Consider the following 12,777-nt stretch of genomic DNA (forward strand, 5'->3'; position numbering starts at 1 on the left):
CAAATGCATTTGTTTTCAAATTGAGGGCAGGTTACATCACATGAAAGCTCTATAGATAGTCTCACCACCTCCACACACGCTCGCACAGAAGGCTCAACAGGCGAGATCCAATCACGACATGGAACCAATTCAAACTACGGGCTGAATACAAATGTAATGCTGCCATTGTGTTGATCATTATCCAGATGATAATAATAACTTCCCACCAGGCCAGGTCGTGCTTTGACCCTCTGTCCTCTCCCGTCCACAGGTAGGCTGGCAGTTGCGTAACCTGGTCGGCTCGCTGAGGGCCGATAAAGGCGTCGTGTCCCTGACCCTGAAGAAGCGTCCGCAGAGCACGCTCAGCTCGGCCCCCGCTCTGCTGAAGAACATGCGCTGGAAACCCCTCGCTCTGCAGGTGGGACCGGCTCTACCTTTTATAGACTTTATTAAAACACTGCACTGGCCCACATAATTCCCCACAGCATTCCCACTCTCCCTGTACGACTGCAGCCAAAGCGTGTAATTAGGTCAGGGTACTGTGGCTCAGCATGCTTTTGTTTGCCAGCTGAAACAAACTGGAAAGACTGGGAGTGTAAATTGATGGCACCGTCCACCCACATTCCCAGTGCGCTGGCAAGTTATGAAATCCATCTCCCTGATTAACACTGATTATCCACACAGTCAGGAGGAAACACAAAGGAAAACAGTTTTCAGCCCTCCATTCATCAGCCATGGAGTCACACTGCACGGATTTCATTTGGAGGTGTTTGAAGTTGGTGGAGACCTGACTATATGCCTTTTTGGATGCAACAGGCTCCCATTGCTGCAGGCATTATGGGAAATATTGTTTTGATTAGCTCAAAAGTTCTGCATATGTTCATAACTGTATGAAACCCTTTTTTTTTCTACCACGTTGCCCCGCCCCCGATCGTTTTGTCCAATGATTGAACGATCTTTACTCACATGTGCGTTTGTTGACAAATTCTGGGGCTCTTGCGAAAATTGCAATGTGAAAAGGAATCGCACCAAACCAAAAACAAAACATTGTATTTTGGTCCGAACCAAAGACAGCAGACCAAAGGACTTTCCTGGTCTGAATACGCCCTAAATGTGTCACTTAATAACGGTTGGGGTGGACACTCTGCAACATAATAACAACATAATGTGATTAAAAAATGCTTTAGCTGCTACAAGTAGATAATGTAATGTTGCTAAAATAAACATGTTGTCAGTCAACACTTTGCAGATACACTAAATCCGTATTCTTACATTCATGATGTTCATTAAAAAGCTCTCTTCTTGTGCTGATATGTATCTTTCAAAACATATCTGCTGCTGCAAATTTGTCATCTATAAACACAGTTTCCTGGAGACAGGGCTGATTTTCGTTGCACTCACCAAACTGCTGACGTGGGAACATAAACAGTAAAGTCTGACGGGGCAGAAAACATGAGCGGTCAGGCTGTAAACAAGCCGACAGTTTTATCTAAACCGCTTTATTCGGAGGTAAAAGCAGAAGTGAGTGAAGAACGTCTGGGACAATCCCTCGTCGCACAGAAAAACTGTGAGGTCAGAAAAATGTGAAGTGATGATGTGACGGATGTTAGAAAGAACAATGCGGGTCACGATTTTACTGCTCTCTTTATTTTTCTCTTCCAAGTTTGTTTAACCCAGAAACTGTTGAAAACCTGCTGGTATAGACCTCTTTTTAGTGGTGATCCGGTCTTTCTCTCCGTGGATGATCTTTATGAGTCGTAATTTGAATTTAATAATCGTTTAGACATTAAAGATGATTAAATATAAAAAAAAAAGAAAGGTAAAGGAAAGATTGCCCGAACCATGTGCGCTTTCGCTTTCTGCAGCCAACCAGAAGCCCAGGCAGCAGTTCGGCCACACCCTCAGGCACACCCACCAAGAACTCCGCCCTCCAGGACCTTCACATCCCGCCTCCACCTGCTGAGCCATACATGCCCAGGTAGAGTGTGTCTGCCTCTGTACTTTGAAAGAAAAGCCGATCTGGTGACAGCGAAGAAGAGCTCTGACTTTGATATGCGTTTGTTTTCTGGTAAATCCGCCTCTGCTGTTGCCATAGGGATGAGACAGGAGCCTTGTCTGGAGATGAGGCATCTCGTAACCATGGTGGCATCAGCGTTGCTAAGCGCTCTGAGTCACCAAACTCCTTCCTGGATCAAGAGTCTCGCCGGCGAGAAGAGGAGGAGTCCGTGTACTGCACCACGCCTACTTATGGTACGCTCCTGTGATGAAGAGTGTGAGAGAATAAGAGGGACTGAGCTCAGTCTGTACTGAAGCTGCCAGCTGAGGCACTCATACAAAGCCTTGAAAGTCTGGAAAATGCTTAATTTTAACTGGTTAAGAATATGCTTGATTTCGAATGTGCTTCTGGAAAATGCTCAGAAACACAATCTGGTGTTTCATGAAAACAAAAAATATTGTAATATTTTGAATTGATCCTGTCGGCGTATTTGTCTGTTGTCTCCTGGCGATGAAATTAAATAAAGCTTTAGTCAAAGTTAATATGGACAGCCGGTAAAATAACATCTGTAAAGCATTGATGGCTGTCACATAAAGTAATAATCCTCTGCCTGTTTTTCACATTTCCATCTATAGCAACAATTTATAGGTCATGATTGGCTTCAAGAGTCTGAAAATCTTGGGTTTAGGTACCTTGAAAGTACTTGAAAAGTGCTTGAATTTTACTCATAAGAAGTCGTAGAAAGTGATGGAGCTCTGAACAAGAATCCTAAAAATCACATATCAGGGTGTAAAAATCGACACTGGTCAGAAATATTCTCTAAGGGGAATATTAAGTTTTGTTATTGTGTGTGTGTGTGTGTGTGTGTGTGTGTGTGTGTGTGTGTGTGTGTGTGTGTGTGTGTGCGTGCGTGTGCGTGCTCTTGTAGGCAGGCTGAGGCCCATCTCCATGCCTGTTGAGTGTAACTGGGTGGGCGACTATGAAGACCCAGCCAAGCTGAACAGAGAGAGCCGCAGAGGTGAGTGTCGGCGTGTGGAGTGCATGTGTGTGTGTGTGTGTGTGTGTGTGCGCGCGCACCACCTGAAGAGCCTGTTAGATTCAGTTAAATGTTCCCGTCTATCTGTATTACGAAAAGATCAGCGTGTGTGTGTGTGTGTGTGTGTGTGTGTGTGTGTGTGTGTGTGGGCCTCCATCCCTTCCTCTAATTCTCTCTGTGATTAGCATCACAGAGGAATGACATAAGAGGGGATGAGAGGGGAGAAAAAGGTAGACGCTTGGCACAAAGGCAGAGAAAATGAAAGGCGCCATGAAGGAGGAAGAATAAAAACGATTGGAAGGGAGGAAGAGAGACAAGAGGAGGAGGAGGGAGGAAAGGAGGGACGAGAGGAGGCAGAAACAGAAGAAAAAGACTATTCTCCCTGACCTCCACCTGAATCACTCACACAGTTGCCATGGCGACGCTGACAGCAGCTCTTCTCGGTGTCTCGCTTTCCTCTGGCCGCTGCCTAGCAACCAGGGGAGGACACGGCGGGAACCGCAGAGAAGAGGTAGCGAGACCTGAGCTTCCTCCCCGCTGGAGCGCCGAGGAGGAAGTTGGTGGAAAAAGAGGGAGGCGACCTGCCGAGCGCGAACCCGACGAAATCCAATGAACACTCAGTCACAGGGACGCAGTCACACATGGACACAGCACACGCGCCAAAACAGCATTATTTCACCGGGCGCCATGACAGGCGGCGGTGGAATATGGATCCATCGCCTTTTGAGACGACGCACCTCAACAGAAAAATGACAACGCTGGTCTGTCAAACAAGCAGCCAATGATTTTCTGACCCAGTGAAGTTGTTTCTGTCTCTGTTTGTTAACCCCGCTGAGCTAATCGGACGTTAGCTGTAAGCTAGCAGCTACCCCAGTTTGTGCGTCTCCTGTTTGAGGTGACTGTGAGCTCCTACCGAGAACAATGAACCCGGCGAGGCTTAAAAAACCCAGAAGACCATTTAAAAACTCCAGTTCTGACACTGTCACAGTTTTCACTTCAGCCCTGTTCGTACTGGACGAGTATCAGGGGACACAGAGGTCACGTGATCATATTTGTCCTGTACAAATCAGCATCTCTGTGATTTGTGGTCGTCTGTTTTTTGTTTTAACATTTGATTTCTGTTGTCAGACGACTGAACAAGTTTGAAATTTGAACGAGAAACGTCGATTAGCAGCTGTGCTGTGAGGTCTGCTGCGGTTAAAATGAGCGATGACAGAGATGTTTTGGATCAACAAGTACAGACGCAAAGCAGCTGCTGCTTGATCTAATGAGCTGCAAATGTGCAGAAAGTGAGCAAAACAGCTCTATACTATGATACAATAGACAGACATGTTGCATATTTTTGCTACTGAATTCTGTGTTAAAAGCCAATTAAAATTAAAGAATATATGTTTTCAAGTTAATCTGAAGGATTTCCAGATATTTGTTCTGGTATTGGCTCAATAATGCTGCTGTGATTAAAGGTCAAAATCTGTAACTAATTATTTATTTCTCATAATTCTTCTAGTCTAATTTTAATGGATCTCTGAGTGATGTGACCTTTTGCCATTGTGTTTTATTCAAATGCTGTTTAATTTAGTCTCAAATTAAGCCTTGAAAATACCTAACTGAATGACTGAATGTTAGAAAACAAAGGAACAGACGATCATGCTGTCGACGAAATGATAAGGGCCCTTTAGCGACATCCCTGATGCAACTGTCGATGTGAGCCTGACATACTTGGCGTGTGTGTGCTGATTTGCTTGTGCAGAAGCGTCCCTGATGCGTTACGTTGGACTGTCTGGCTTGGACGAGAGGACCGGCTCTGAGGACTACTCCTCCCACACGGCTCGTCCGGGCAAACGGTCCAATGACACGGCCAAACGTGCCAAGAGGCGGAGCCACCACAGCCAAAGCCCCTCCCACTACGTCCTCCAGACCAACCAGAGAGATTCTCCGCCGAGAGACCCCGCCTCCATTTATCACGTAAGCCATTTTGACTTTTTCGTTCTAGATACTGTATAATTGGCTACTTTTTCTCAATAACGGAACAGCTAGCTAATTTTTCATTGTGTTTGTACGAATTAAACAAACAACATGTAACATATTAATCAGTGAGCTTTAGAGTTGCTGGTAGGCAGATTTTGTTACTCTGTGACAGAGCCAAGCTAGCTGTTTTCCCCATTTGCAGTCTTTACGCTAAGCTAAGCTAAGCTAAGCTAAGTTAACGGCTGCTGCTTACAGCTTCATTTCTACTACACAGTTGTAACAGTGGTATCAATCTTCCCACCAAAATGTCCAAACTATTCCTCTGTAAGAAATAGTTTGAAACTGCACTGCAATGAGCTCTTAGTATAAAGTACCTGTATTTGGAGTGAAATAAAATTTAATTGTACTTGCAGGTTGCAGGTAGTAGCTTCCAGATTGCATTACGTGGTTGCGTAATGCAGATCAAACAAGGTGGTGAAACTTTTGCCCTCTTTAAAGTGAAACAAGTCAAATGATGCAACAGTCTGCCTCCTCTCTGATTTGACTTGATGCTCAGAGATTTGAGGGGAATAGAGAAAACATTTGAGCTCGCTGGTGAAAAGGCACCGCAGTGAAGTGTGATCTGAGCGAATGCTGACTCGTTATTACCCCCCCGTCAGTCCCATGACATCTGTCCACCCCGCCTGTCCGCCTGAGCTCGCCGCTCTCACGTCCAGACAGTCGGTTTGGCCGGTGGTGACCTTATACATCTCAGCATCTCTTTGGAAATTAAATGTGTGTGCGTGTTGACAGCGTGCATGGATGCTGCGATGGCAGATGGCGTGTCAGTGGGTGTGGGCGGGTCCATGTCATCTGCCTTGCTGAGCGTGGGGCCGTGAGTGGCTGAGCTCCAGACTCTGACATGTGTAATATCGTGACATCAGAGGCACGTTGCCCCATCTGACCTGTCGAGAGAGGTCACGTCTCAAACGCGCCGGTCAGAGATGGATGCTTCAGATCTGAGGGTTTGATGATTTCCAAGGGCGAGAGACATGACGCAAAGATGCTGCAATCTCCGATGTCTGTTGCAAATAAACATCCATGAATCTGCCCAGATATCAGCAGCGATGTATTCAGATCTTTATCTTAAGTAAAAGTACTCATGCAACAGTGTAGAGATACTTCACTAGATTACAAGTCCTGCATTGAAAAGAAAAAAGCAGGATTTTACTGTTGTTTAACTGCAGAACTTGCTTGAGAATCATCACATTTTTAACTTTTCTTCAGTGTCAAAGTGCTCCAGTGATAGTAGTCTGTGCATCCATGGTTGCACTGCGAACAGGAGCGGCTCATGGCTCATTCGGCGTGACTTTTAATGCTGAAATTTAGCAGAATCTAATAAAAATGCATGCTAAAAACACTGGGATCAAGCTGTGGTCCACAGCTAACAAAGGGCCTCAGTGTCAGACCTTTAAAACCCCTCTGCTAGATGTTCGCCCTTCACATTTTGCTTACTGAAATTTCAGTTTAATCCCACGAGGCCCCTGAGCTCTATTTTCCCTCGTTTCCTCCGTCACCTGGACGTCCTATGGTGCCAGCGCTCGCTCCCCTCCCTTCCTGTCCCTCTGTTCTATGTTTAGAGGTGTGAGAGCCGCCGAAGTGCTCCATGAGCTTGACTTTTCCACCCGCACATGTGTGTGTCAGTGTGAAAAAGAGATAATGAGAGAGAGAGTTTCCCTTTGTATCTGTGTGCCTCCTGCCTCGTCTCCTCCGCTCCCTAAGATCTGTCATCTTTTATATCCCAGGATTCTTTGCAGCAAACAAAGGCCACTGATTCATCCTGACAGCCTGCTCACCCTCCCTCTTCTTCTCTTCTTTCCAACATGTTCTCAGACATACCAACAGTCCTCCTCTCTGCAGTCAAAAACCAGGAAGAAGAATAAAGGTAAGCAGAGACGCCACCTGTTCGGTTTCAAGCACGAGCTGCCGTCACAGTCCGACTCGCCGGTTGCGGTCATTCATTCATTCATTCACTCTCTCAGGGACGCTCAGCTAATGGACGCTGTACCAAAATGTGAGAGCAGCTGCTGCTTCGATTGGACCAGTTATCTTAGTGACACTTTAAAAATGTGCATTTTAGTTCTAATTACAGGCAAAAAGGAGACTTTTATTGGTTCTATTGTTTATGAACAGTTTTCCAATAAATGACAGGCCCAAGATAAGCAAAATAACCATTCATTCATTATTAGAAGCTTGCCTGTGGACACATTTCCCATCCAAAGACATAAAAATACTCCTCTGATAACCACAGAAATTATGCAGACATTGTTAATTTCATCTCTGCTGCTGAGAAGCCGTTTTTCGGTGCATGTTCATCGGATGAATGATTGGTTTCCGAGCCGGCTGAGATGTTTTAAAATCATCTCGTACGTCTTCAACTCAGATCGAAGGCGATCACAGAGACACTGTCCCTCCTCAGACTTCCTGTGTGAAACTGCACAGTGAGGCTCAAACATCCCAGTGAAGAAGCAACAAGCAAAACACCTTTTTGAGTTAATATTTTCGCATGTGCAGCCGACCTGCTCTGCACTTACTAAAAGGCTCTCTGAAGGTAGCAACTAATTGGACGTAATTACTAAGAAATGCACCACTGAACACGGGGTCTGCATGTTCCTATTATCATTATTATTATTATTATTAGACAGAGAGAGAGAGAGAGAGAGAGAGAGAGAGAGAGAGAGAGAGAGAGAGATTGATTTTCTCTGTCAGTGCAGGTTTTGTCATTTTCTAATATTTTTATTTTGGTAGAATATCGTGGATCTTTCATTAGTATCATGCAACAGATCGAATATTTGCTTATTACTGAAATGTGTGATAATTTAGTTTGTGATTTGTTTTCAGGATGTGGTTTGCAACTAATGGCTATTATCCATTATTTGTATTGGTTTTTGATTAATCAATTGGTCATTTTCATTCATCAAATGGCAAACCAACTGTCCAAAAAGAATTGATTTAAACTGATTTAAAAGAGAGAAAAGTAGTAAATCTTCACATATGAGCAGCTGGATCCTGCAGATATTTGACGTTTTTTCTTGATAAATTTTTATCTAAACTGTTGTTGATCAATGTTCTGTCCAATGACTAATTGTCTAATTGACAAATCGTTTCAGCACTAGTTAATACTGCATTGCTGTTTTGGTCATTTATTAATGTTACAGTGTGGGCAAGAAGACGCTGATCAGACTAATCAGTCACGGCTTCTTGTTTATTTCATCCGGTGAGACATAAATAAAAAATTCACAGATCGTAGGAATCTATATGCTACAAGTTGGGAGTTTTTCTGACTGGAGTTTTTAAATTATTATCTGCTCCAACTCGAGTCTCCACGACAGAAAAACATCTTCCTCACATTTTGTGCAGAGGCCACTGTATTTGCATTTTAATACATTATGATGATTTTGCAGATTTTCATGAGTCCAGTCTGGACTGCCAGCGAGGCAGTTTTCAATCTGTTTGAGTCCACATGAAGATTTCCATAGAAAAGTCCAGTTATTCAGCATTTCTTCTTGTCAGAAGGTCGTTGGAAGATGAAAACTAAGCATTGAACGTGTAATATGTGGTGTTTTTATACGTACACTGAATCTCATTGTAAGCTGAATTCTTTTATTACTTGTCTTTAGAAGCTTTGTCATATTTCCTCAAACATGGCTGAAAGCCACAGACGGTATCCCATAAATCCTTCTGCTCTTCCTCTTGTTTAGATGATTTTACTCCCTGGTATCAGTTTCTTTGCCTCTTTGACCAAAGCTTTCTTTTCCTCTCACCACACTAACGAGGATCAACATGTTGGAAGTGATTCTTTCACTCGTTTCACCATCTGCCTTCCTGAGAAGCTCTGAAAAGCTTCGGGCCCATCTGCACTTTTCTCAGGCGACGGCTTTGTTTATTTACAGCGATTACACCAAAGTTTGAAAGTGAATGTGATAATAATGATTTAATGACGGTTAAAATGCTCTGAGTCCTTATCAAAGAGCTAATGAAATATGAGTTTCTGCTTTTGGTTCAAGCTGAGGCCAGTCTTCATTTTCTTAAATTGATAAGTCTGTCCGAAAGCCAAAACTCAAATTGGTGATGGTATCGGCCTTTAGTGTGGAGCTGCTGCACAGAAAATGGATTGAGCAACATGTCCTCGTGCCTAAATGACTGATTGAATGAATAGATTGATAGCCTGTGACTCCCAAAATGACATATATGACTGTTGACGGCGTACCGGATCTTCATCGTCACGTGGTCAGTGTTGTGAAATGGTTGCAGTTTACTATTACACATGTGACATAAGTAAAGTACATTACAGTTAAAATTAGTTAAAATCCATCCATCCACCTCACCTCCTCCATATATGGATTTTCTTCCTCTTTATAGATCACCTGACTTCATACTTTGCTCCCGTCTTTATTACTATGACCACTAGAGGTCACCACTTAACGACGTGCATAAACCTAAATGTGGGTCGTAATAACCTGCTTGCACAAACGACCTGTGCTGCTGCTTTTCAGGTGAGGGTGAGCTGGACCTGAAAATAAAAGGGGTACACTTTTGTACATTTTCAGGACGTACAGTTTCTTTTCTTTGGTTTCTTCTATAACCTGTTAATTATCTGCAAAGTCTCTCCAGGCTTCAAAGCATTTCATGCTGGACCTTTTCTTTCACTTTCGCTTTCCTGTGTCGCGCGGTGGAAGAAGTTGTTTCGTTTGGAGATTCACTCTTTGCACTTTCCTTCAGAAAGTACGGGGAGTATTGAATTGTGTTCTCCTTTTTAGAGCTGTAAGACTTTTGATACAGCACAATAAAAGTTTCTCGGCGACCCTCAACTGGGAGCCAAGTTTCTCCAGTAATCTCTAATGAGGAGCCTGCTGTGAAAAATGTTACAGGGCTTTTATGCCAGAAGGAAAAAAGGCAATTTTTATGAAACACCTCGTACCTTACTGCAGTGCAGCAGCGTTCTGTCAGATCCAGAGGCCGAACTCTTGCCAAGAATAATTGCTACATTAGGATGTGGCATTTTGTGATTGCTTTTATTCACACTACTATGAACGAGTGAGCACTTACAAGCAGCATTAGTACTATGCTCTGCTGTTTGACCATTTCTCTTACTTTCAGCTTTCCCTCAGTTGTGTCATTTGTATTCTCTCCGTTTGGCAACGCCGCCTTCACGTTTCCTCCGTGTTGTTCCAGGACGCAGTTTGGCCTCCCTCAGTCGGAGGCGTGTTTCCTGCAAGGCGCTGGGCAGAGGAGACTGCGAGGGCTGGCTGTGGAGAAAGAGAGATGCAAAAGGTTACTTCTCTCAGAAATGGAAGAAGTACTGGTTTGTGCTGAAGGACAACTGCCTGTACTGGTACATCAATGAGGAGGCAAGTCTCCTTTTATACTTGACCTTTCCTCCTCCAGCCTCCTGCCTGCATGTTTACTGACAATAGATGCAGAAAAAGTGGCAGTTTCCCAAAAATGCTACCACATTTCACAATGTTAAAGTAAGTGGGGTCTGAAACAAATGATGAAATTTGTCATAATCTGTGCGGGCTGTAACTTAACAAGAGCTGTGCAAGGTTTTGAAATAGCTGCTGTTAACGCTGCTCTGCTCAAAGGGAGGGAACACTGTGCAGAAGCTACCCTGAAGTCAAGCTTTATACTACAATTTCACAGCTACGGATGAGTCATCAATACTTTGCCGTGTAGTAGTAAAGATTTCACCCTGATTTTAGCATAAATGTGTGTAAAGTTTAAGTTCTCTGAAGTCTTTTGAAATGTCACAAAGTCCGAGGAGAACTTCATGGTTTCCAGCCATGGCGGCAGTGAGGCTTCAGAGATGCTGACTGGTTGGTGAGTCTGTCACTTCAGTCAGTCAGTCCAGATTGAAATGCCTCAGCAGCTATTTGATTGCCTTTAAATCTGTTGTAAACATCCACATTGCCCTGAGGACGACTCCCAATATCTTTGGTGATCACCTGACGTTTAATCTGTCGCCACCATAAGGTTGATATCTGTGAATTGTAGTGAGTCAGCTTTGGTTTATCAGCAAATACCTGCAAAATAATGATATTTCCAGACTCCTCTGCTTTGTATTTAGTGTTATAAAGCAAATATTAGCATGTTAACATGATAAAGATAATGACCATGGTAACTATTACATCTGCAAAACATCAGTATGCTACCATTGTCTTTGTGAACATGTCAACACACTGACATTAGCATTTAGCTCAGTTTAGCTAGCATGGTTTTAGAGTCAGCATGGACACATAATAAATTGTCTATCTGTGCTATCTACAGCCTCACACTGTAAATCTTGGCGAACAAACTTAACATCACACCCAGGAAGGTTATATAAGGGTTAGGGGTGACATTTTTTTTCTAGGTTGGCGAAGTCAATACCTGCACTACTGACTCTGATTGGCTAGTACTGGTTGCCTTCATTTGTTGGGTTGGTTAGGTTTAGGCATGAGGAGTGAGATTGGTTAGGGTAAGGATAAGAATATCAAGGTGAGCCAATCAGAGGCAGAGTTTGGCCATGGATTGGCTTAGTGGCATGGGGTGGGTCTGAAAGGTTTCGCTATGACTGGATGATCCCAGGAACCGTCGCAACCTGGATCCCTCTGCTATTGGCCAAGCTGGCCGATTGAGGTGTTTATAGCCCAAGAGTCACAGTCACCACATTTGAAGGAAATACGCCAGATTGGAGTAAAGCAAGCACTTTTTGTTAGCTTTTCCATCTTCCTGTTAGATAATTATCGATCTCTTGATGTTTTTTTTATTTCTGTCTGTTCAGGATGAGAAAGCTGAGGGTTTTGTCAGTCTTCCAGAGTTCAAGATTGACCGGGCCAGTGAATGTCGCAAGAAGTAGTAAGTGCTCGATGAAAACACTCTGTTGCATATTAATGTGTATGCTTGTCCATGTTCAGTTGACATGTTCTGATGAATAAATGTTTGCCTGAAAAAATAACTCCTTCTGTTCCCCTCGTGTCTCTCTAGTGCTTTCAAAGCATGTCACCCCAAGGTCAAGAGCTTCTACTTTGCAGCAGATGGAGTGGATGACATGAACAGGTAAATCAGCATGTGCTAAACACAGCTGAAGGTTATCCAGAAAGGCGAGCTCCCTGTTGGATGGCAGGAGTGCAGCTTCCTGTTCACTGTCCCCAAAGCAGAAAAGGAATCGGCTTTTAATCTGATAATAAAAAGACCGCCTGTTTGTATTTGCCAAGCGATGCATGAAAACCATAATTTGCAAGATAATTTCCACTGTGGTTCCAGTTTCAACCTTCAATCATTTACATAATCATCCCCTAAATACGAGAATGGATTTTTTTTTAAATAATATCAGTTGTTTCCAATGAGTTTCAAAATGAAAATAATATTTTACCAAATTGGTTGAATTGCAGTGGAAAGGAGAAGAATATCAGACCATGGAGGGTTAATTTTCACTGTTTTTTGAGGGAAATAAGTCTTTAAAATCTAAATTACTACTCACTTTTACTTATTAAGGAATAGTTTGACATTTTTTGGAAATATGCTTGTTCACAAGAGTTAAGTGAGAAGCAGCCTGTTAGCTTAGCATAAAGACTGAAAGCAGGGAGAAACAACAACCTTAGCTCAATTCTTAAGGTTTTGTATATAACGTGTTACTTAGTGAGCTTTGTTTGTTCCCTTTACACAGAACCAGGCTAGCTGTTTCCAGGTTTTATGCTAAGCTAAGCTAAGCTAAGCTAGTCCTCTCCTAACTTCTCATCTAACTCTTGGCAACAAAGCAAATAAACATATTTCCCAT

General features: G+C 43.2%; 1 protein-coding gene across 2 annotated transcripts in view; it reads left to right on the forward strand.

The window, feature by feature from the left end:
* cnksr2a (connector enhancer of kinase suppressor of Ras 2a) overlaps positions 1–12,777 on the forward strand; it is a 63,943-nt gene that overhangs the window by 25,950 nt on the left and 25,216 nt on the right. For both annotated transcript variants that reach the window (XM_070986014.1, XM_070986013.1), the window contains exons 9-17: positions 251–397; positions 1,845–1,957; positions 2,075–2,229; positions 2,904–2,993; positions 4,762–4,976; positions 6,852–6,903; positions 10,194–10,369; positions 11,782–11,855; positions 11,985–12,056. In XM_070986014.1, coding sequence (XP_070842115.1) covers positions 251–397; positions 1,845–1,957; positions 2,075–2,229; positions 2,904–2,993; positions 4,762–4,976; positions 6,852–6,903; positions 10,194–10,369; positions 11,782–11,855; positions 11,985–12,056 — 1,094 coding nt within the window. The remainder of the gene's footprint in view (positions 1–250; positions 398–1,844; positions 1,958–2,074; positions 2,230–2,903; positions 2,994–4,761; positions 4,977–6,851; positions 6,904–10,193; positions 10,370–11,781; positions 11,856–11,984; positions 12,057–12,777) is intronic.

This window comes from Chaetodon trifascialis, chromosome 18 (assembly GCF_039877785.1).
Source record: "Chaetodon trifascialis isolate fChaTrf1 chromosome 18, fChaTrf1.hap1, whole genome shotgun sequence".
Classification (NCBI taxonomy): domain Eukaryota; kingdom Metazoa; phylum Chordata; class Actinopteri; order Chaetodontiformes; family Chaetodontidae; genus Chaetodon; species Chaetodon trifascialis.